Raw genomic sequence first — 24,966 nt, 5'->3', positions numbered from 1 at the left:
GTCCTTTGAAGGCCTCTATAGTTTGAGTCACTATCGTTATCCACTTGTCTTCAAATATAGGACAGTATCTGCAGAATAGTAGGACTGTTAAATCAGCCTTCAGGCTGTAAGAGATTTTAGTTATTTATTATACAAACATTGGCATGGCAGTCAATTCCGTAGACCCAAGGAACCTCACTTCAGTGAGGAACATTAACCAACACTTTTCAAAATTGCAGACCATTATTAAAATCAATATTTTGGCTTCATTGTGAGCAGGATTATGCCTATGGTCCATGGTGCAAATGTATTACTGCAATTTGTAGTATTTTTTTTGAGTCCTGGTCTGACTGTATCTGTTATTCTTCCTGACAGACACTGGAATGAACAAATGTTGGATGAAGCTTGCAGACTAATTCTTAAAGAAATTGCTATTCCAAACTCAGCCAGTGGTGAAAAAGTAGGCTATAAGAAAACTTTGATAGTCAGTTTCTTCTACAGATTTTTCCTGGAAGTGTTGCAGTCATTAAACATAATGGTAAATTAGTTCTCCATGTCTGCTTTTGTAGAAGCAAATGAAAGGGGTTTTTATTACCTGTTGGTGCTTGCAGTTTGTACAACGTGCTAAATATTGTCTTTAACGTTCAGATCTACAGAAGATGTAAGTGCTTAACTCCGGAGAGATGCTCATTTAACTTTCAGGTGCTCAGATATCTTTACCTTGGACATTAGGCTTTAAAAAAATTGAGTAACATTAATGCAGCAATACGTCAGTATTGAGCTGCAGGCCCAAAAAAACCATACATAAGGTCTTACTCTATCTGGCTGTACTTCAAATCATAAATAAACAGAATAGAAATAAAGGCTTTGGAAAGCAGCTTCAGGTGTTAAACCAGCCCTCCTTCTTGGATGAGTTGTTGACTGAGAGAGGAGGGCTCTAAAATTTCACTTCCTGATACATTCTAGGTGTAATTTACTTATTTTTGTCTTAAATCTGTTCCTATGAGAAAAAATACTGCTTTTTCCTTTTTCTTCTGAGTTACCTTGAGCTCTTTCCTAGGTAATTTACTATTACCAGGAGTGGTTCAGTGCCAGTTTTGATCAGACCCCAGAATAAAGCTCTTCTGGCTATCTCTGCATTATGTTGCTTACTTTCAACAAGCATAATTGCTGAATCCAGTAGACTTTTAAATATTAATTAGTAAAATCTCAAAGTTCTACATTGTTTTAAAATGGTTATTTTAGAGCCCTTCTAGCTTACGAGAGTCTTGAAGGAATTTCCTGTATAAAGAGTTTGTATTTAGTGGTTTTGTTTGTTAGCATTTTTAATTGGAATGTTCAAAATGTTTTAATAGTAGTTCACTTCCTTTTCAGGATCCTTGTCACTATCCTGGCATACCTATGGAATATAGGAGTGTTCTACAAGATTTCAAAACCAAGATGTCCCAGAGTATCCAAATATACCAGGCAAGTGATTATTCTACAATTCTTCAGTGCTTTATAAGGCTTTCTAAAAAGCATGGTTCAAACATGACCCTTGCTGTGAAGCTCAAGTACAGATTTTCCAAAAGAATGAAGGCATCAGGCTCTTAGTGTGGTTGATTTTAACTGTATCTCAATTAGAAAAATCTTGCATGTAAAAATAGCCTCGTATTGCTGTACTCACTTCTTCTAAACAGTTCTCAAAAGGTAAATATGCTGAACAAACTCCATTGTTGGACTGTTTAAATGTGGTATAGAAAATAAGATTGAAAAACCTAAGTCTGTAGCTATCACTCTAGTATTCTTGTCTCAAGATACACTTTCCTTCGGATTTCAGAGGGCTCTTAGGGCTTACTGTAGATTTAGGAATCAAGAGTTTATGATTTCTCTCTGATCAAATTAACTTATTCAAGGAGAAGTCAGCAGTAGAGGGCAGCAAAGAACACCTTTTGGATTTTCTGATCTCACCCTTGTGTCTAGATCACGGTGGGAACTCCTACACAAGTAAAAATCTCTAGTTTTTGAAAACCTGAAGAAAATTAAAATGAAACATAGGTAAATATCTCTCTTTTTTCATTTTTAGATATTATTTAGAATAACATTTTAGCTTTAAATACTTTAAATTTGTTCAAGTTGTTATCTTCAGCTTTCTTCAGAGCTATCATCAAAAGAAAGACACTACAGACTAATGAAAGGGGCCAGGATAAAAGGAACTGGTTCTTTATGACTTCCAGCAATTTATTCCCCAACTTCAGAAAAGTGACTAAACAACAGAAATGGAAACAATTTGGTTTTCAGATCTGTTGGCACTGAGCAACAGAAATTTAGAAACCCAGAAAAATCTTTTTTCACTTTAAAATTTCTAACTTTTGCAAGTCTGTATCTTTTGTCTGGATTTCTTCATCTGAACATTATTAAACTTTTTAAATTGGAAGTGTAGGGGGGAAGAATTTTAAATACCTGGTGATTCTGTTAGTAGAAAAGTTGAGATGGTTTGTCTGAGGCAGCCATTTGAAGAACATTAGGCAGTCAAGTAAACAATGTCTGTTCTTGGCCTTGTGCTGACAGTGCAGGAAGTAGAAGTGTGTAGCCAGAACACTTGTATACTGGAAGCTATGGAAGAAAAAAGGTTTTGAGTTGTGAGCAATTGACTAGTTCTAAATGTAGAAGAGGAAAAAGTTAGTGTGAACACTGATCCAGAAATTGGAAAAGTGTTCTGGAAGTTGGCAACAATTAGTTGGTGTGGCAGAATTAACTGGCAACACTGAAATAACTTTCAGGAAAGATTTAGCAAAACAATAAGACATGAAATTCATCCACAGGTGCAAGGTAATAAAATTGGGAAGGAAATATTTAAGCAATTTCTCACTGATTTACATTGATAACTTACAGTCTTTCAGCAAGGAAGACAAATCCTAGAAATTGCTGCAAACAGCTCACCGTACAACAACAGGGCCTGGTAAAATACAGAGCAGAATCTTGCAAGAATAATTCAGAACTTTATCAAAGCTTCATAGCACCAATCAGTAAGAGAGGAGACTGTCCTTCTGAAAAAGAAGTGCTGTTTGTATCACTTTGCTGTAAATATTTAAGGAAAAAATCCAAATAGACAAACCTGTGCAAGGGGGTTGGAAGGCTCCTTAAAAGCAGAAATTGAAGAAATCCCCAGGAGCAGCAGACAGGTCCTGCACCATATCTGTTTTTGATATTGAACCAGAAGTTGGTAATATGAACAGCTGTTCCCTCATCTGACTTTGATTGCTATAAGAATAACATGACTATTCTTTTTTTAACTCTTTGGGGGAAATGGGGGGGTATATTTTTGACTGTACAGGACATAAAGCCGAATCAGTCTCCCCAGGATCCTGTAGGACGGCCCATTATGCACCAATCTGGAATTAAGCATGCCACTGGTGAAGCAGTTTACATTGATGACCTTCCTTCTGTGGATGGGGAGCTCTTCCTGGCTGTTGTCACTAGTTCCAGAGCTCATGCTAAGATTGTGTAAGTGTATGTGAAGTGTATCTGAGGAAAGCTCATATGAGACTATAGGAGAGGAATAGGAAGATTGGAAAAGATTTTATTTTGAAAGAAAACTGTTTTCATTTATGTTTTTTGGCTGCAAAGTTACACCTGTTCTAGCAGTTCATTCAACAGTCACCAAAATGAACACATCCAAGTTGTCTGCCCAGCATTCACGCATGAAAACATATCCATGTGGTCTGGTCAGAACTGATTGTGATGACAGAGAGGACTGGGGCTTCTAGCTATAGTCTGGGTCATACTTCCTAGCTTACTCTTAGGTTGGAGATAGTATGCTGGGTTTGGATCCGCATTTTTTTGGTACCATCAAGGAGCTAACATTACCCCCGTCTCTGAGTCAGTAGAATTTATTCACTCTCCTTTGTCTTCTGATGTGGGTATCCAGAGAAGATTCCTTTAGATGTGGTGTGAGTGTGCTGACCTGCTAAAACATGCCATTCTTACAGACCTTCTGCTGTTTTTTTCTGATCCTTCTACACCCATACATTCCCATTCATTCTTCATTTATATTGGTCTTGCCATTTCTTTTTTAATTCTTTACATGAACCCTCCATTTGCAGGTGGTTATTTGTATCTGTGTAGGCTGTGGTGTCTTAGAAAGTTGCAATTGTAGTATCATAATTGCGCAGAGATTTTTATTAAATCAATGCAGTTCAGGCAGTCTAATGGGCCAGTTATTTTCCTGTTGCATCTAGAGTATTTCCTAGAAATGAAGCAGGCTAGTAGAATTTTAAATTCTACTAAATTTTAACCTGTACTTCTTTGCGTAGCAGAGATAGAAGGAAAAGACATGTCTAAACCTATAAGCAGATCCTGGCAGCACAAGAAACATACATCTGTATTTGTTCTTTTCCTCTGTGCATTGCTTTGTAAGACTAATGAATTACATTTCTCTCTTCCCATATCCCAATCAGATCTATAGATACCTCAGAGGCTCTAAAAGTACCAGGTGTGTTCGATATAATATCAGCTCATGATGTACCAGCTACAAACGAGTTCTACTATTCTGATGATCCAGAGATTATATTTGCAAGAAACAAGGTATAACTATAATATTTTTTTAAACTTAATTTCTTCATTTTTACTATTTTTCTTCAGCCTTTTATAATGAAGTTTTACTTCATATGTTTTATGTTCTGCCTAGAGAAAAAATATATATCAGAAGAATACAGAGTAAACTTCACAAAACCATCTATGTTGTTGGGATAGTATGTTTCATTGAAAGTCAGGCTCCTGTTACCCATTTTTGAATACTGTATTTTCCTTGATTCCCCAGTTATACCAATGCCTATAATTTCTAAGAATTTATTTACTTCATGGATGGTCTAAAAAATAAAAACAGTCCTACATCAAAGCAAAATTCTAAAAGGGAAACATGAACAGTGGTTACACAAAAGAAGAGTATCAGCATCACATATGGTAATCCTTTGAATCTTCTGTTCTATTAAGTGATGTGTATTTTACAGGTGATTTGTGTTGGTCAGATTGTCTGTGCTGTGGTTGCAGATTCAGATGTTCATTCTAAGCAAGCAGCTGCAAAAGTGAAGATAGAGTATGAAGTGCTGGAACCAGTGATCTTAACAATTGAGGTACTAGTAATTTCTTTTCTCTTGCTTTTTTATTATTTTATCTACTTAATTAGTGGAGGCAGCAGTTCACACTTTTCACTTGCTTTTTAAACATGATTTTCTAAGGGAAAAGGGTGAATATGAATATACAATTAACCAGTCTGTCTCTCTATAAAAAAAATTTCAACCTTTTGGCTGATTTTGACCACTGGTGGTGGATAGGCAACAGTCTCAGAAGTATTAAGGTCCCACAGATTTCATAATAACAAACGTAAGTGTATGAAAGAAGAACTCTTCTAATGTTTCTGGTGAGGAAAGTCAGTGAGCATGCTGGTTGTTTGTAATTTTTTTGGTAGCTGTCCACTGATCAATCACCATGTGTATATTGGCTGAATCATCATCTCCTGATCATCTATAGCATTTTTATCTGTTGTCCAGCTAGCAAGACAACAAATTTAGGCTGGAGATGTAGGAAGTGTTGGGGGAATGTGAGGGGAAAGATGTTAAGGATATAGAACATAGTACTAATTTGATGTGGGAGTTGTAGGGGAAATGGACTTATGCTGTGTGTTAGATGTATGAGAAGGAAGAGCAGGTTGAATAAACTAAAAGCATTTTCTTCAGAAACTGCTATCATCACTAACACAAGATACAGCAGGAAAGAATTGCTGGAACTGAATGTACAAACTTACCAAAAATGACAGTAAGGCAATGAAATACAGTTGTTCATTGAATCTTTAAAATACTTTGAAAAACTATTTCTCTTTTTCTTCACTGCAGGAAGCCATAAAGCACAACTCATTCTTTGAGCCCCAGAGAAAACTAGAACAAGGGAATGTTGATCAGGCATTTGAAACTGTTGATAATATAATTGAAGGTAAACTGCAGAATATATTTGGTGAGAAGTTGTTGCCAGTATTTGGGTTTGTCTGTCTGTTCAAGTCCCAGTTCTACCTTTTTTCCATATAGCCTTTCGGCCTGAGAAAAGTCAGCTAGAAGAAAGTGTGATTAAACCTAGTGGTCTTGTGGTCCTGCTACTGCATTCAAGCTTTCTGCATCCTCTGTCCTTGAAACAGAATCACAGAATGATTAGGTTGGAAGGGGGTCATAGACTCCAACCTCCTGCTTAAAGCAGGTCCAGTTAGATCAGGTTTCTAAGGGCTATGTCCAGTCATGTTTTGAGTATCATCAGAGATGGAGATTCCACAACCTCTATAGGGACCTCTTCTAATGTTTGAGCACTTCATGGTGTTTTGGTTTGTTGTTGTTTTTTTTTCTTATATCAATTTGGAATTGCTTGTGTTCATTGCTTTCTGTCCTTCCACTGTACATCTCTGAGAATAGTCTGGTTTGGTCTTCTCTATACCCTCCCATTACGTAGTTGTAGACTTAGATCTCCCTTTAAAGCTTTTCTTCTTATGGATGAATAAATCACAGATCCTAAATCCAGTTCTCTCAGCCTCTTCTCATACATTCTGTAGTCCAGCTCCCTGACAATCTTGGTAACCGCCTTCTTCACCTGATCCAGTGTGTCTATGCTTTAATTTACTTGTTTTATTTAATGTTGACACCACGTGTAGGTGTGTCAACATTAAATGTGTCAACATTAGGTGTGTCATTCTGCTCTTGTTACTCTCTTGTTATTCTCCTCTTATTATTCTCAGGTTATGTTGATGCCACTAGAAGAAGATCAATTTAATCCTTCAAGGAGTTTAATCTGTGTTTTTATTTTAGATGTTGCTCCTTCATAAAAGAATGTCAGATTTTACATGACTTACATGATGATAGGCTGTTAATTCTTCCCTGGTTCATTTCTTCTGTCTTTTTCTCTTAGTAACACTTGTGGTTTTCTTTTTTTGGATCAGGGGAGATTCACATTGGGGGGCAGGAACACTTCTACATGGAGACTCAGAGTGTGCTTGCTGTTCCAAAAGGAGAGGATAAAGAAATGGATGTGTATGTGTCAACACAGCATCCAGCATTTATTCAGGTAATACAGAGCATTCTCAGAGAAAGTGGTTGACCCTGTGACAACAGAGCTTTTTAAGTTTGATTTACAAATCCGTCTTAACAATTTAGAAGCAGTAGGAACATGAAATTGTACATCTGGATTATACAACAACAGCTGCTTTGAAGTACTGCTATATCCTGATAAAGGATAAACACTTGACCACTACACTACTACTTCCACTAAGGAGGAAGTACACATCTCTTATTTACCTTTGATCAATGCCCCACTACTGTAGGCATGAAAATCTCTGTAGAGTGCTGAGGCACCTCCATCTCCCTTAGCTTTCCATTGAGGTGAGGAGCAATCAGCACCCTGTGAAGTCTGAGCCTGCTGTGGGATTGATCAGCTCTAATAGATGTAGGTGAGACTGCTGCTCCATATCATAATGGAATAGTTTGGGTTTAAATGAACCTTTAAAGATCATCTAATCCAATCCCCCTGCCATGGATAGGGTTATCTTTCACTACATCTCAAAGTTTCTGAAAGCCCTGTCTAACTTGACCTTGAACACTTCCAATGATGTGGCGTCCACAACTTCTCTGGGCAACCTGTTCCTGTGTCTCACCACCCTCGCTGTAAGAAATTTCTTCCTTATGTCCAGTTTAAATCTCCCCTCTTTCATTTTCAGTACAGGCCTTTGTAAAAAGTCTTTCTCTGTTTCTTATAAGCCCCCTTTATATATTGAAAGGCCACAATAAGGTTTTACTGAAGCTTTCTCTTCTCCAGTGTGAACAACTGCAACTTTCTCAGTCTTTCTTCACAGGAGAGATATTCCAGCTCTCTTTATAATTTTCATGATGGTAAATGTTGCAAGGCTTACATAGCATATAGTCTGCATAGCAATAGCTGTGGTGCAGGAAACTGACAGTATATCAGACTCAGTACTGGCATTTGTGTTTAAAAACCACTTCGGCTGTTTGTATAATTTCCATTATTAGTAGTATATTGCCAATAGCCAAGAAGTGTGATGAACTTTGTGCTTGAGGAAATGATTTGAAGCAAGAACATTCCTGACACTAGCAGGCCATTAGACTGTTAAAAAGAAAATGGTTTTATTTGAATTAAAATTATTACCTTAGTAAGAAAAAGAGTTTCTAATCCCTTTTTCTTATATCTAAAGCTTCTTACTGTTTAGGTAATGAAATCCAGGAGTAGTATTCTTCACTTTTGTCCATGGCCCTTTCACAGTCTCCATGGTAGAGATTTTGTTATCTTTTTCTCGGTTTTTAACCTCAGGTAAAGAAAAAATTATTTTCATAATTTAAAAAAAAAAAAAAAACAAAAAAACGGAAAAGAAACATCTATGGAACCCTTTTCTAAGAAAAGGTTTTATAACCTCACTTTTAGGCTTAGTTTGAGTTGGCATAAAAGTTTAAAACTATTTTTACAGGAGATGGTAGCTGCAAGTTTAGGCGTTCCAGCCAACAGGATCATGTGCCATGTTAAACGAGTTGGTGGAGCTTTTGGTGGGAAACTCCTGAAATCTGGCTTACTGGCATCAGTTGCTGCAGTGGCAGCAAACAAGTAAGTGCAGTATGTGTGTATGGGCATATGAAGAGAAAATGGGGTGAACAAGTTTTGCATTTTGGCTAAAATGCTTTCTCCTTTCCCAAAGCTGCTAGCCAAAACGTCGTAAAATCCTGACTGTTCACATTTTGTAAGGCTGTTAGTGCATTTATTTGTTTTGTTACACTACTTACGTTAAGCAGCTCTAGCCTCAACTGAAGTATTGGGAATTGAAGAAATGGGTGTTAGCATAAGCTAGAAATATTCTTGAAATGATTTTGAATTTCAAAAGGACCAGTCTCTAACTACTGAGACTTTGTATGTAGATTCAAAGCGTGATATTAACCACCCAGATGTGAACTTCTCTGCACAGCAGGCTGCAGAGGGAGGAGTTCATGAGTGGAATTGCTTCTAAGAACAAATAGTTCTGGTTCAGTCCCCAACATCTTTTAGTCAAAATTAGCTTAAATCTATTAGGTGGGGTTTTTTTGCTAATACTACCTGAATTAGTCTAGGAACCTTAATAAAGCTCTGTTCCCCACCCTCCAAATTTGGCCAGACAATAGTGGCAATTAGCTGCCAGGGCATAACCTCTTCTATAAGCATAACTGACTTGCTGCAGAATGCACATCAGGCTACATCCTGTCTTAGCCAAAATGACCTTGTAATCTGAGTGATTAGTTCAATACATTTCTATTATTACTATTGTAATTGTTGTACAAACTGCTTTTGATTATTTTTGGCCTTGTTATCTGTGTTTTGGATTAATCAGGCCATGCTAAAAATAATCTTTAATATAATTTAAACAATTACTTTTTTTTTATTGTTATAACTTTATTTTACATCGTATGTCCATTTTTTCAAAAGTAACTTTTAAATGGTATTTGCATTTGTAGACCAATTTTTTATCTGTGTTTTGGTTTTATTCAAAGCACCCGTTTTCAGTATGATTCTGAACAGCTAAGAAGCAATTATATCTTGCTTAAAATGAAATGCTAACTGCTGGTAGCTCACTTAACACAGCTCAGTCTTAACACTAAAATAACAATTTCTTGAGAAGAAGTTTGCACTGGGTTATCTTGTTGGCTTTCAAGAGATGAAATTAAAATTCAGACATGATTGTAAATGCAAAAAATATGAACTCTGAACATAGATTTAAGCGTAAGTTTAAGCCTATTAAGTTTAATCTAAATGCATGTTTATATGCATGGCTAGATCTGGATACATGATACATGATCAATAGCTATTTTGTTAACAACATCTCATTGTCACTGAAATTTGACTTTATTTTTGATTTAGAACCAGCAAAGCAGTCCGCCTTATTCTAAGCCGAGGGGATGATATGTTAATCACTGGTGGTCGACATCCTTTTATTGGTAAATATAAAGTAAGTGCCATAAGAATTCAGTGAAAAAATGCCTGCTCATATTCTGTGAAGAAGTATTTTAGTGTTACTGTATAATGTGTCCTGTTAATAAAGATGAGTATAATTGGTTCAGTTTTAAAACAAAACTAGCCAGGAAACCAGAAGATTGTGTTGCTGTGCAGTCTTTTCTCTGCTTTTGCCTGTATCTCTGCAGGATTTTGTTTTGTTTTATTTTCTAGTCCCTTCATGTCCTTTTCCTCTTCTAGCTCTTTCTGTCTTTCCTTCTGGGAACAGGAAGCTAAACTAGCTGAGGCTTCTCTAGAGGTTTATTTTAAACCGTCCATATGGTTTGGTTCACACAAAGGAGCAGCTTGTTTTTCACAGAAACAGTGTCATACAGGAAAGCTCACCCTATGGAGGAAATTAATCTCTTCCCTGCTCATGCACTGTCTTCAGTCATAATTACTCATTAGGACAATTTCTGCCTTCCTTTACATTTCTACTTGTCTTAGAAATTACATATGTCAGCCACCAGAAGAGGGTTCAGCTCCAGGTTTCCCTCAAATCGATAAGCCTATCCAGCTGTGTCCAAAGAGGGACTCTGAACTAAGAAATCCCTGGGCTTACAATCTAAGTTCTTCACGCCTCACGCAACAGTTCAGACCAATAGTAATATTAGTGTCTAGGATCTTCCTGTTCTTCATTGGGTCCTTTCATTGTCTCTTAGGCAGGCTGTTTCTTTTCTTATCTCTAAGGTTGCAGCTTCTGCTGGTGATTGTAGCTTCCTTATCTTCTGGCTTGAACCAGCTCTGAGGCCTTGTTTTATTTAACTAGTTAAAAAGTTCAACATATCTAGGTGACAGTTCACAGCTAGCAGCCTAAGCCTTCATCAAATTCAGCTATTAATGCTAAACAAGTTATGCTAAACAAGTTCTATGTAAATAGTATACCGAATCTCGCAACCATCTACATAGGTAAAGTAAGGGAAATTTTATAAGATGTTTCCCCAAAGTTGAAAACAAAACGTAGCTCATGTTGAGAGTTCAGGAACCATTAGTGGCCACAGGTGAAAGAGAGATGTGAGATAAAGATAACATTTTGTCAAAAATTAAAACTAATACTATACTCCATCGGCCAGACAATATTTGTACAGTCAGAGTGGGATTTGACTTTATCTACGGTGAACACTCCTAGATAACACACTTATTAGCCATGTCAGGCAAGACACAGGAAGCTACTGGGCTTCCCTGCCTCTTCTTTTCCCAGTGGACTGATTTTGTTTGTTATGTGCTGTATCTATAGAGGTGGGAAAGCCATTATCTTAGGAAGATATTTTCTTTCTCTCTCGCCCTTCTATAATTTCAGTGAATGCTGCCCAGAAATTAATGGTGCAGTATAAGCCTAATTGTGTGGGTTACATTTATTTTCAAAATATACAAGCACTGAAGAAATAAATGAATGCCAAAGTCTAAATAGGTTATTGTTGTTCCTTGTAGGTTGGCTTCATGGATGATGGTAGGATCAGAGCTGTGGATGTTAAATATTATATTAACGGAGGATGCACCCCTGATGAATCTGTCCTGGTAAGGATTTTAGGAGCTGACAAATCTTATGGAGGAATTATTAGCTGGAAAATTATGAAGGCCAAATTCCCTTGCACATGTATTGTTAATCATATAGTCTTTTGATGTAGGGACTGTGAGTTGTTGGAAAATCTATACCTAGTCGTGTAACTCGTCGTTATTCAGTGCAGTGAACCACTATTATCCTTTTTGATATTTTCCCATGCGTTCTCTTCATGAATGGTTTCTCAGACTTATTTTCCCATGATGAACATGTCAACTATCAATGTATTCCTTTTAAAATACACAGTACCTGTATTTGTGCCTCCATAAAGCTCTATGTCTACAAGGCTTGAAGACCTTTCTTAGAATTCAGAAAGTTCATAGTGATAGTTGTCCTGTTATTATCTCTATGCAATTGTGTACTGGGTTTGCATTTATTGTGCTGTATACCTCAGTTCCTCACTTGTAGGTCTGTAAAGCATAAAATGTTGCTTGCTTTAATATCAGTCACTAGCTATTTGTGTTTGTATGGTCTATTCTAGCTGTAACTGGAATATTTATTGAGGTTACTACCCCTCATCTGCTTGTCATTGCTCCAGTTACTGGTATTTTCTGTGCTCTGAAATCTGTCAGTGTGACTGCCCATGCTGTTGCTGACTAACCAGGTTCTGAAAAATAACCTGGGTTAGAAAAAATCATTATTAAAAGCATGTACATTAATGTGAATCATATCAGAACCATCTTAAGATGAAGTTCTACAATGTTATAGTGAAGCTGGTGGACCTAGAACTGGGAGGCAGTGATAACTAACTGAGTAACCTTTCCACCCAGCTCAGCTGCAGCTGGAATAGTGCATAGGATAACAGCCCAATTCTCTAACATCACTCCTTAATTAATTGCATTGATTGCTGTGTGTGTCTCTTCCTATAGCATTACTAATTCAATACTTTTAAAAGGAGAAATAAGTTTACTGGAAATAAAATTACAAGCTTTACAGAACTTAAAGTCCATGTTTTTTGTGGTCAGCATGACTTATCCATGTGTTCCCAAGACAGTATTTTGGGATTTGTTCTGTCTTTAGAGAGGACCTTAGTTTATAGGAGCCCCACCCAAGAGAGCCAAGATACTTGATGCTCATTGTAATAGAGATTGGTCTTCAGCATGAGGGTTGAATACCAGTAATCTATGCTTAACTTACTTATTGTTTACTCAAGAATTAATAATATGTTTTAACTGTATAATTGCATCAAGATTAGAACAGGCATTTCTGGGAAGAAAATTTGCAATAGCTAAGAGATTTATTGTAATAATACATTGTATTCACTCTGGTTTATTAATAGCCTTCTTATGACTAGTTAGCTTCATATATGTACTTTCTCTGAAGTACATAGAAGTTGTAGTCATAATTAAAAAAAAAAAACACAAACTTTTTTTCTTGTATTCCACAAATAACTTTTCGACTTGCGTTTCCCAAGTGAAAAGGTAGCATTGTATGACGTTATTCATATGCACAGTTATTACAGGAAATCTATCTTCAGTTGTTTCTATGCAGAAATGTTTTAAAGTTTATTGTTTAAAGCTCAGTGGGAACAGTAAGAATACAGGCTTAAATTTGCCATTTTGAGAAATTGACTTACCGTTGAAGAGATACTGTGGCCTCTTCATGAGACATCAGAACTTTAAAAAACTTATCTTATACTGACTCCTAGAACCTAATTTGCGTTCTCTAATATAGGATTTTCCCTTTCTTGTGGTTTTGCGCAATGTGAAATCTCTAAAAGAAAAACGGAAGAACCAGAAGACAATGTAGACTGCAGTACATACGCTTTCTGATGGAACTAAACCTTAACTGTGAATTTCCATAGGATGTGATAATTCAGAATGTTTTCATCAGTTCCTTTCATAGCTCCAATTGCTTTAAATCTAATCTGCCTATTTTTAGTTCTATGTGGTTTTTGATATCAAAGTAGGAGCAAAATCAATCTCAAAATGAAGTAAGGGCTACATCCTTAACTAGTGACCAGCACTGAACTACTAGTACACCAGCTGTGTTCTATGAATATCAAAAAAGAACTGAAAACTAATATGCTACATGAGAAATATATTAATAAGGTCTGTACGTGTGCGTAAGAGTATTTTTACTACGAGTGATTGACAGAAACCCAATTTTAAAGCTAATTGTCTCAATTTAAGGTCTAAAGAAGATTTAAATGTGAATTTGAAAGAAGCACTGTTCTGACATTTAATAACTAGACCTGTTTGTCCCCTACCACAGGTAGCAGCAGTATCGTTATTAAAAATGGACAATGCATACAAGATTCCCCACTTGAGATGCTGGGCTTATGCCTGCAAAACAAACTTGCCATCAAATACAGCGTTTCGAGGGTTTGGCTTTCCCCAGTCAGCACTGGTGACAGAAACTTGGATAACAGGAGTTGCAGATAAAACTGGTTTATCACCAGAAAAGGTGAGAAAATGAAGGCATCTTCTCTCCTGAAATTAAGTCTACGCAATTGGAAAGTTAAAACCCTTTAGACTAGCTTAATTGTTTGAACAAATCTTCCCTAAGTCAGACAAAATTTATGCTAAAATTACTATTTTTTTATCAGTTTCTGGTTGTTGAATGAACAGCACGCTCTTACAAACTGAACCAAACTGGTAATGTTCAAAAAACATATGGTAATTTTCTTGTTGTCTAATAGTCCCCCCAAAAATTCAGTCTGCCTTTAACTGGATTGTATGATAGGTGTTATTGTTAGGTTTTTTATTTCAGATTAGGGAAATAAATATGTATAAGGAGAATGAGCAGACACACTTCAAACAAAAGCTTGATCCACAAAATTTAATACGGTGTTGGAATGAATGTATGGAGAAATCTGCATACTACAGTAGGAAAACAGCTGCCAATGAATTTAACAAACAAAATTACTGGAAGAAAAAAGGGATTGCCATTGTACCACTGAAGTTTCCGTTTGGACTAGGCACACGTTATCTTTCTCAGGTTAGTTTCTTTAACGAATAATTAAGCTAAGCTTTTTATCCGTAGAAGGTTACAGTTACTCTACCTTAGGATACAAAATGTCTTATATTTCAGGTCTGGAAATCTGTGGTCCTCCTAAAGGTAGTTAGGCTACAGTAGCTTCTAGCTCTCTTCAAGCTGTGATCAAAGTTGGTTGGCTTTCAGGATGCTAGCAGCTTGGACCCTGTCCAGTCCCATCTCTTGTGATGTGACATTGGTATAGATGAGTTGAACACCTTTATGAAAAGTTTTTGAGGAATGATGGCATTGCACTGAGCTTATTCTTTCTGACCATGGGGGTACTATGGGATGCTGTTCTTAAAGACTTAATGTTTTGATGTAATCAAAGATTAGGCTTAAGGAAGGAGGACAGTAGTATTTTTGGTCTTCATATTTTATTTTGTTTTAATGTTGGTGTATTCCACTGCTTCTGGAATAGGCAGCATTTTATAAATTGAAAATTAATTGACTGGCTTGTGTCATATCAAACTGACAGTCTCTGTTCAAGACTAAAGTCACAGGGTCCTTGTAGTCTAAAGTGCTACTTCCAGCTGAGTCCAGAAGGAAAAATCTCATTCAGAACACTACTGATGTGACTAATGTTACAGTCTGACCAACCTGTGCTGTTGAAAAACCTGTATCCAAAGGCTCTCAAACATCAATGAGAGAGAAAATGGAACTTAAAGCAATTTGCATGTACAACCACTAGTGAGTGAGGTCCACCAGCTAGTTTTGGAACCATTGAGATACTGTTGCCAGGTGTAGATGTATTTCAGGATTTTGCAACAGAAAAAGCAGACCTCCAAGGATTAGTGTCTTTTCAAGTTCGTTGTAGAGGAAGAGTAGGAACTAGCGTTCCAAATTTTGTCTTCTATTCAAAAGCATTAAACAGATAAATTGAAATACATTTCAAAACTGTGTCTGTCTTTTTTGGTTCATCAATTCATCACCATATACAACACATTTCTCACTAGTCTAATCTTATTTTTATTTTTTAGGCTTCTGCTCTGGTTCATATTTATACTGATGGGTCTGTGCTTCTGACACATGGTGGAATTGAAATGGGGCAGGGTATTCATACAAAAATGATTCAGGTAACAAGGGATCCAAACAAATGTTACCTTGTGCTTTTTCTCTCATGCAGGTAAACAGTGTGAAGGTTTTCTTCTTGGTTAGTTAGTGTACCAGTAGGACAGTTTCTCTATGAGCATAGCCACTGCTTCTTTGCATTAAGAGAGTTAGAAAGCAAAAATACCTTCATTAAGAGTGACAGAAACAGCAGAAAGAAAATACAGATTGTTTGCTTTTTATTCTTCCAATGGTATGAGTAGAGGCTTATTAAAAATTAGATTTTCAGGGGCTGATCCCATAAAACCCACAGTAAAAAGAAGACAGCATTCAGATTAATATACAGTTCAGACAATACTATCATGGTTGTATTTGTTTAATCTGTAAAGATATTTATCAACTTTATGAAAGCTTGGGATTTGGACCTGCATAATTTGCCCTAAGTCATACAGGATATAAGCGGCAAAGTCAGGAACCAAATGTTGGATTCCAGAGTCTCAGTGCAGAGTTGGAGTACAGGTGAAATCATTGCCCTTTTTTTATGTTTCTTTGTACTGACAAACTGATTTCAACTGGAGGTTGGAAGAGGACTTACTGGTCTTGGTGTTATTTCCTTTATTTCCTGGTATTGCTGACCAGCAAGTACAAGGGAACTGTTGAAGTGTTTAGAATGTTTCTAAAACAGAGAAGAATATGTTGTTCTTCCTGAAACAGGTTGCTAGTCGGGAATTGAACATCCCCATGTCACGTATTCACTTCTGTGAAACGAGCACAACAACTGTTCCCAATGCATGTGCCTCAGCAGGATCTGCCGGGACAGATGTCAATGGCATGGCTGTGAAGGTAAAGAATAGTATTAGTTTAACAAAGCACCTTATCCCTCAGGGTATTTAATGCCTGCCAAACTTCAAGCATTAGGGATTGTAGAAATCAAGTTTCAGATTACCAGTAATACCACTGGAGACTGGCAAGATGAAACAGGACTTGTGAACAGTTTCTCAGTAATGGTACTTAGGTGTTTTCAGAATATGATCTGAGCTTTCCCCGGAAGGGTTATGTTTTACAAAATCCTTGTTTTACATAACAAACTAACTAGTCCTGTGCAAATCTTGTACCTTGTTCCTGTTCTAAATCTGAGTCATGCAGATTCCAGCCTTCATAACTTAACCCTTTATAACGTTTGTGTGTATGCAGTTAAAATGACATGTCCTATCATACTTTTTCAAACCAAGATAATCAGTATAAAGACTATACTAACTAGAACATATCTTGGATAGTACCAAACTGTGTTAATTTTGGGTTATATTCTCCTGACTTCTCTCCAGGATGCTTGCCAAACTCTTCTGAACCGCCTGCAGCCTATCATCAACAAGAACCCAAAAGGGACCTGGAATGAATGGGTAAGACGTGAATCCTACTGAATTTGTTTGTGTGCTTGCAGAAACTCTGATTTATATATTGTAATCTATCAGTCTGCTCAGCCTAATAATCCTGAAGTTAAAAACTGTAGAATGAGGTTATTTCACAGAAAGATGGAGTGTGGGTTCTTGGTTTAGCTATGTGGGAAAAAATCCCCAGATTCTATCTAGTTGGAAAGGAGGGGAGGCTATCTGTGAAGACACATTTGGAGGCACTGAAGTTTTTAATATACAAAAATATCAGCTTGTGCAATAACACTGTGCACCCCAGCTTACCCTCAGACAAGCTGTTGCCAAAAGATTGACAGGAGGGTATATGTGTGCAGTGTCACTTTTCTTACATGGCTGTTCTTCGTTTTTACCAAATCAGTAAAGAGAAGCCTTCTCAAGTTCCTACCTCCATCTCTCTCCCATATGCAATATATTACAGAATTACATAAAAGGTAGCAGGAATCCTTGCTTCTGTTACTCTTTATTAATATGTAATTAGTTATAATATTAGTTACGTTTGCAGTAGAGCAGTAAGAAATAGTGCTAAAGCTATATTTAAATTATAGAAATGGCCCTTGTCTGGTGCCCACTTGAATAAAATTTTAGGGCTAGAAACTGAATTTTCTTAACTAAAAGCTTTCTCCTATAATAATAACTATTTTTGTGCAGATATGGCTGAGAATCTAGTACTCTGTATTGAGATGTTAAAAGAACATTTTGTTACGTTTTCTTGTCCAGTTTGTTACATTTTCTTGTCCAGTATTGCGTATTGTCTGCGGTTGAATGAAAAGGACATTCACAAATTCAGTACATCAGGATGTTTCTTCTCAAGTGATTAAATACTATAATGACTGTGAAGATGTAAGCTCTTGGCAGTAGTAATTCCTAGCAATAGCAAATAATGTTGGCATACATGTGCTAGCTTGACAGCTGACAGCTACGTATGCAAAGATAATCTCTAATGAATATCAAATTAATCAGACACACTGAAATTACTAGCAGAAATAGCTTACCGAAGAAAGACTGTTAATATATGCAGAGAGGTAATTTTCTATCTTGCAAAGCCAGTAAAATACAATTAATTAAAGATAATTTAAAAACTCTAAACACTTTTTAGACTTGTGAACTGAGGAAATCTAACATGAGAATGACTGAAAGGGAATAGATTTGGGACCTCATACTGTCATTCTTACCAGTGGCAGAAGAACACTGCAAAGAGCATTTCTCTTTCCAGCAGTCACTTTTGTGCAAATAAATCATGCAGATCTCTTACTCAGTGACTTACCAACCAGATCTGTTCAGCTGACAAAGAGAGACCCATTACTATTGAACTTGAACAGAAAAATTGAGCAGAGCCCTTTCTGACTATGGCACTGCCAGTAATAAAGATTTTGCAAGAACACCACTGTCGTCTAGTCTATTCTTTGTTGTATTGCCAAAAGAATTCAGATTGCCCATCTAAAGGGAGTTTAGTTGTACAATATTAGACCCCATGTGCAGCTAAACGTGCTTAACTCAGATGGTCTTCCTTTCTTTACAATTTGTTACAGTTTCTTTTATAAGTAAGTAAATAAATGTAAATTAAGCAAATATATGCATGCTGTGTTCCTTCCTGATTCCTTCCGTTGTTTACCACAAACATTGCTATATGTTACAGATTAAAGAAGCTTTTGAACAGAGTGTGAGTCTTTCAGCTACTGGCTACTTCAGGTAATACATTTTTGTTCCTAGAAAATACCTAGGCTAGACCAGGACTGATTTAAGAGAAACTCATGGTAAATTAAAAAAAAAAAAAAAAAAAAAAAAAACAACCAAAAACCAAAAAGCTAAACCAAACAACAACAACAACTAACCAAGCAAAAAACACAACAAAACTCAGGAACTGGATGCTATGATTCAGCACTGATTCAAAGCTAGGGGAGGACTTAGTGCTCACATGAGAATAGGGGTTGCTCACTGACCCTAGTTTTGGGGACATTGTTTTGACCTCTCTGTTTCTGGAGCCTCAGAAAATTCCCACCATGTGTACTCTTAGATTTGGATTTATTCACAGCAACATGCTACGGTAGGCCACAGTAATCTTAAACACAGTTCCCACTGCTCTTTCTCAGTGCAAGTCTAGTGACCCCTTCTCTTTGAATTCTTTCACAGTGTTTATAAGAATCGGAAAGCAAAAGTATCTCCAAAGCAATGAACAACAGTCATAGTTTGCCATTGACATTAAATGGTGTCCAAAACTATCTGCAGTTCCTTGAGCCTCAAATCCTATATTGATCTAGTTCTTATCCGGTCATATTCTTCACATCCAAGAATCTCAAAGACAGCTGAGCCAGATGAGATGTGGGAAGTTGAATATGTGGATTTTGTGTACCTCTTTTTCAATGCATGGTTCAGTGCTCTGAATTATAATATAATTGTTTTATGGAGTATAATTTTAAATATGCTCAACAAAGACATTTCAGTCACATATGGTCAGAAAATATGCCTTGGTCATACAGCTCCCATAGTTCAGAGATACCACACTTCACTGTCCTCTTGTGTCTGCTGCATTTACCCATCAGTCCTGACCACTATAGTCTCCTCAGTAAGTCCCACTCTCTTCTAAATAATTACACCTTTATTTCAATATTCCTGTTTTAACCCTCTCTCTCATTCTGTAGGCAGTTTCTGCAATTTTAACTCTTGAATTTCTCTCTTGTAAGTTATTCCTTCATAGGTCGTGACCAGTTTTTCTACCTTTTTCTGAATTCCCTTAAATTTGTATTGTGTACTTGATTACCATGTCTTTATTAGTGTATTTCTGGGATTATGCTGGTTATTGACTCTCCTGAACTGAAATAGCTTGTTTGTCTGCTAAATTTTATATAAACACCAGATCTATCTAACCTAAACTACTAGTGCTCCATAGGATTTCATGGAACTTAACTGATGGGGTCTGACCTTTTATTTGAGACTAAAAGTTAAAGTTATTTTGAACTTCTATATGCTCATCTGCTTTGTTATAATGCAAACATTAATCTTCTTCCATCAGGGGTTACAATGAAAACATGGATTGGGAGAAAGGGGAAGGACAGCCATTCACGTATTTTCTTTATGGAGCTGCTTGTTCAGAGGTTGAAATTAACTGCCTAACAGGAGATCACAAGGTAATGACTGAGTGTCATGGAAGTTTTGTAAATAATGTGAATGAGGTTTGTTTGTATCACTAGATGCTTCAACAGCCATTCAGGTTTTGTATTAGTAAATAACCTATCTTCACATGATAATATATTTAAAGTGTAAATGCAAATTACAGGTGGAGCAGAATGAAAGCTGTGCAGTGTTAAGAAGCTTTTGGCACATCTGTATTCATGTCACATGGGTTCACCTTTCGGGTTATGGCAGATGTCTGACATGTTCTTTGCTTGTTCTCTTACTGTTTGCCAGCAAACAAATTAACAGCAGAGCTAAATATTCTATTACCAGGTTTTTGACCATCTAGATTGCTAAATGTTATAGATAGCTGATCATATGCTCTCTATCTGTACTTATTTATATGAGGATTTCCTTGTGCAGTAGGAAAAATCTGGCAAGGCTGTCTCTGTCTAAACTTCTGATGAAGTTGAGACAAGCCTATTTTGCTTGTTGGGTATTAGAAATTACTTTGAAATTGTGTATATGGAGGGGCCTCTATTTTAGTGTCTATTATTCCAATGAATACTAGCTGTAACCCATATTATGTTCTAATGCTTCCACTCTATGCACCTGTCTCAGTAATATGCATTTGAATTTTATTGACAGAACCTCAGAACAGACATTGTTATGGACGTTGGATGCAGCATAAATCCAGCTGTGGATATAGGACAGGTATGTGCCAAGAAGTTCCTGTTTATTTCTTACACCAATAGCCTTATCTGAAATTAAGATTACCTCATTAATTCAGAAAACATTCATTTCTTACTAATGTTAAAGGTCATAGATCATATTAAAAAGTCCTTTACTTGTAGACTTGCCACATTTGAGTCAGTGTCAGAGCTTTTTTTATGTCAGTGAAGCTTGAATTTTACCCATGATGTCAACCTGAATTACTTCCTGTATGTATATATGCCCACTATTTGCTGTACTTAAATCCTGTTTGTGATCTACAGTCTCCAAATTCTCCTGTCATTTGATCTGCCTTCCCCATTTATAGCCTGCAATTAATGAAGGTGTTTCTCTGCTATCACTTCATCATGAAAGCATTTGTCTCTGCCTGGTATGAAATAGAGGTGTGAAAGCTTTTCACATCAAGGTAGCCCCAAAATTTTGAAGGCAAGCAGGAATGAAAATGATCTTTTAACAGCTAGTGATATAAATCAGTTCTTTACAAAATTTTACCCATTTCACCAAATATGAGAATGTAAATGCTATGTCTTTTCTTATTTAAAGATTGAAGGTGCCTTTGTTCAAGGCATTGGACTGTACACAATGGAAGAATTAAAGTATTCTCCAGAAGGAGTCCTCTATACTCGGGGTCCAGATCAGTATAAGATCCCTGCTGTTTGTGATATTCCAGAACAGTTTAGTGTTTCCCTGCTGTCATCTTCCCAAAATCCTTATGCCATCTATGCATCCAAGGTAAGCAAACCATTACAGGGCCTAATTCTTAAGTCCCAGGACAAACAGAGAAATTACTCTGATACAGAACATACAGAAGTTTTCATTTCCTCTTCTTTAGCATTTCAAACAAATGTCCATAGAATTGTTTTACTTACAACATTTAGGGTATGATATTGCAAGAAGGTATGATTCTTTCTTCATGCAGCATGCTTGGGGAAGATGTTTGGTTCTTGTACTTCAGCAAGGAGATAAGTAAGATACAGTTGCAATATCCCACTCCATTCCACATTAACATGTCCAATACCACAGCACTGAGAGGACTATGGAATAAGGGTGGATTTGACCTATGTTTGAGATAATGAACGAATGTGAGTCTTATGTCAGAACCAGTGAGAGGATGTCAAGCCCACTGAGGCCAGAGGTGTTTGCACACAGGGAATTACCATGAGTTCAGGCTTTGTTTCTTACTTGTTTCTGTACTTGGATTTGGATTGCTCTAATTTTATCTGCTAGTAATTCTAAATTTCAGTTTAGCAATGAGCGAAAGAGATTCTAAAATCAATAGCCAATGTTTGAATCAACATTTTTGGCTCCCAGGAAGCAGCTACTATCAGAAGACTTGGTGTGACCTAAGCTTGCTTCCACTAAATCTAAAATGAATTTCCTTACTGAAGGAGGAAACACTTTTTGAGTCACTGACTTTTAAGCTTTTTAGTTGATATTGACATGGCATATACTCCTCTCATTTGCTCTAAACCTACACCTATTTGGCTTCTTTTTATTTCTTCTCAAGGGCATAGGTGAGGCAGGACTTTTCTTGGGATGCTCTGTGTTCTTTGCTTTGAGAGATGCGGTAACTAGTGTGAGGAATGAAAGAGGACTGAAGACGAGCTTTGTGCTGAATAGCCCTCTGACCGCTGAACAAATACGGGCAAGCTGTGCAGATGACTTCACTGAGATGGTAATAGAAAGTTGGGGAAGGGTCTGTTCAAGTATGTCTGGGTAGAAGTGCATACTGCTTTTTGCACCCTTGAATGGTGGGGTGCCTAATGATGTCTCCAGTTGGTCATGCTTTGCATACAGCAGTATTATATGGCTCCTTGTAATTGAGATGTCTTGTACCAGGTCTCAGACGAGTGGCTCCAACAAATGCCATTCAAGCACTGTATTGGAATTCCCCTGGTTTGTTTTTTGGGGGATTTTTTCTTTGTTTTTTTTTTTTTAATTTACAATCCCTCTTTCTCTGAAGCCCTTCTCCTTTCTTTGGTATGTCAAATCCCATGCAGGATTAAATAGCTCCTCTTACAGACATGCAATGGATCAGCCTTCAGGTGTCTTCAGTCTCTTTCTGGTGTTTTTTCCCAGTGCCTTGCACTCTGGCAAGTCATTCCATCACCTCATTCTTATACTCCTTGCTACGCCCAGGAGTCTTTGTGAAAAAAGTAATTAACTCAGAGCTAACAAAAGGATACAGAAAAAAAACAGATGAGGCAATACACTACTAATAATGCTATCCTTTATATTCTATGTTTTCTGCAACTGTTCACTGTAGTCATATTCCCACTGCTATTACAATTCTATTTGTAAGTTTTTATTTAGCCTACAACATCTGTGAAGCAAGGTTCTTGTCAGCATGTAAATCCCTGCTGTGTCCTGAACTTCTGAGGCTCTGCCAAGGAAACTCTGCCATGGAAACTCTTGATCTCTCACTCGCAGATTACTTCCATAGTATTTCTCTGGTCATGGTGGGGCATCACTGGCCCCAAATCAATAGAATCGTGGGCTTACTGTCATCACAGGAGCTTATGGGTGGTGAGGTCCAGCATTGCAAAGACCATGCTTCTCTATACCTGTTTGGCCCTGACACCAGTTGTCACTGACCTACTTTCTAGCCATCTTCTGTAGATATCTCCTGTAGAACACTGCTGAATGACTTGAAAGCCGGATAAGGGCAATACTGGGAGCTTGCCATATACTAACAAGTAACTCTTCATTTCTTGCTTGTTCTCTTAGATGGCAAACAACGAATCTGCTTCCTTCAGTCCTTGAGCCATATCTGTGTGAATGACAACCCAGAGAGCACAAGACGGGAATGGAATGGAATAGAATGGAAAACTGATTTACAGTCCCAGTACACGCTTATCAACACACAAATATATTTTTTCATTTTCAGAATAGAATCAGCTACCAAAATTAAGCATATTACATCTTCTATCCTTATCTTCCTTTTCCATCTAGTATATTCATTACAATACTCTGCTTAAATTACTGCATTTAATTGCTAAAAATACATCTCCTGCATTTGAGTCATATGTATTCAACAAGAAAGATTCCCTGAACAGCTCAGTTCAAATGCTGCAGGAGAAGAAAGTTAGGATGAAGTATAAAGGTATGTTAGATAACTTACTGCCACTTACTACACTTAACAACTTAGTAGATAAATGATTTTTAATGGCTTCAGCTAATTTCCTAATTTACATTTGAGTCTTGAAGAGAAGTGTGAGTGCAGAGATAATTGTTGAAGAAACAGAACCTTGTTTGTTGGATTCAGTCCCTTTTTGATCAGAAGTGATGCTCATGCTCTGATTTGTAGTAAAGCTGCTTTAGATTCTTTTGGCACAGGTATCTTTGTGTTAAAAACATGCAAGAAACAAGTTAATATTTTCTTTTGCTACGCCAGGCAAATTGCTATGACTGACCTACATATTTAGGAGATCAATTTTATCCCAGAAGTTGGAAAGAGTCACTTAGTGACTCCACCAGAACCTTTCTTTTTCTCATGGAGAAAGCCGAAAGACTCCAAACAGCTTTTCTAATGGGAAGACTCTCCTGGAGTTCAGTGTACTTTGAATACAAGACTGGATGAACCTGTGTCTAGAAAGGACTTTTAAGCAGAGCTTAATCCTGTGCTCAAGACTATGTTGAGCCACGGAAGTACAGTTAAGAGCTTTCTCCCACATTCAGTCACTCCTGTGATAAAGACAAAAAAAACATAAAGGGGTTAAAAGCTCATCTGCAGAGATCAGTCCTCTGATGCTGCCTGTGGTGCAGCAGGATTAGACCAAACCCAAGTAGTAGCTGGTGGAGAAAACACGAAAATACAAAGCAGCACCGTATTAAATGGTAACAAATTCTGGTGTTACTAAATTTGAGTATGTATATATTTGTAACCAAAGATGAGACCAAGAAATAAGATAGAATATATCAAAGTTAATATATTATGAAAGTTCTGGCCACAATATTCAGATTTCAGCATCAGAATCTTCTTGAAGTGCAAAGTTGAGATTTCAGTTCTGAATGCACACACTCACAAATACACAAATCTCCATGGTTTTGAAGTTGGAGCTTTGATCTGGGGTACATCATAACACA

The 24,966-nt window shown here is 37.0% G+C and overlaps 1 protein-coding gene across 1 annotated transcript in view; it reads left to right on the top strand.

Annotated features, from left to right (window-relative positions):
- LOC308222647 (aldehyde oxidase-like) overlaps nt 1-23,369 on the top strand; it is a 38,537-nt gene extending 15,168 nt beyond the window's left edge. Inside the window, exons 15-34 of the mRNA XM_080620920.1 lie at nt 355-517; nt 1,354-1,446; nt 3,296-3,465; nt 4,419-4,545; nt 4,971-5,093; nt 5,853-5,949; nt 6,938-7,062; nt 8,474-8,607; nt 9,889-9,976; nt 11,452-11,538; nt 13,796-13,987; nt 14,294-14,521; nt 15,538-15,633; nt 16,322-16,450; nt 16,933-17,007; nt 18,674-18,726; nt 20,048-20,162; nt 20,797-20,862; nt 21,424-21,612; nt 22,388-23,369. Of these exons, the coding sequence (XP_080477046.1) occupies nt 355-517; nt 1,354-1,446; nt 3,296-3,465; nt 4,419-4,545; nt 4,971-5,093; nt 5,853-5,949; nt 6,938-7,062; nt 8,474-8,607; nt 9,889-9,976; nt 11,452-11,538; nt 13,796-13,987; nt 14,294-14,521; nt 15,538-15,633; nt 16,322-16,450; nt 16,933-17,007; nt 18,674-18,726; nt 20,048-20,162; nt 20,797-20,862; nt 21,424-21,612; nt 22,388-22,600 (2,563 nt within the window). The 3' untranslated portion in view covers nt 22,601-23,369. The remainder of the gene's footprint in view (nt 1-354; nt 518-1,353; nt 1,447-3,295; nt 3,466-4,418; nt 4,546-4,970; nt 5,094-5,852; nt 5,950-6,937; nt 7,063-8,473; nt 8,608-9,888; nt 9,977-11,451; nt 11,539-13,795; nt 13,988-14,293; nt 14,522-15,537; nt 15,634-16,321; nt 16,451-16,932; nt 17,008-18,673; nt 18,727-20,047; nt 20,163-20,796; nt 20,863-21,423; nt 21,613-22,387) is intronic.
- Nucleotides 23,370-24,966: the final 1,597 nt, after the last annotated feature.

The sequence above is a fragment of the Psittacula echo genome, assembly GCF_963264785.1.
Source record: "Psittacula echo genome assembly, chromosome: 6".
NCBI classification, from domain to species: domain Eukaryota; kingdom Metazoa; phylum Chordata; class Aves; order Psittaciformes; family Psittacidae; genus Psittacula; species Psittacula echo.
The sequence above is the reverse complement of the archived record's forward strand: the minus strand, read 5'-3'. Positions and strand labels throughout refer to the sequence as shown.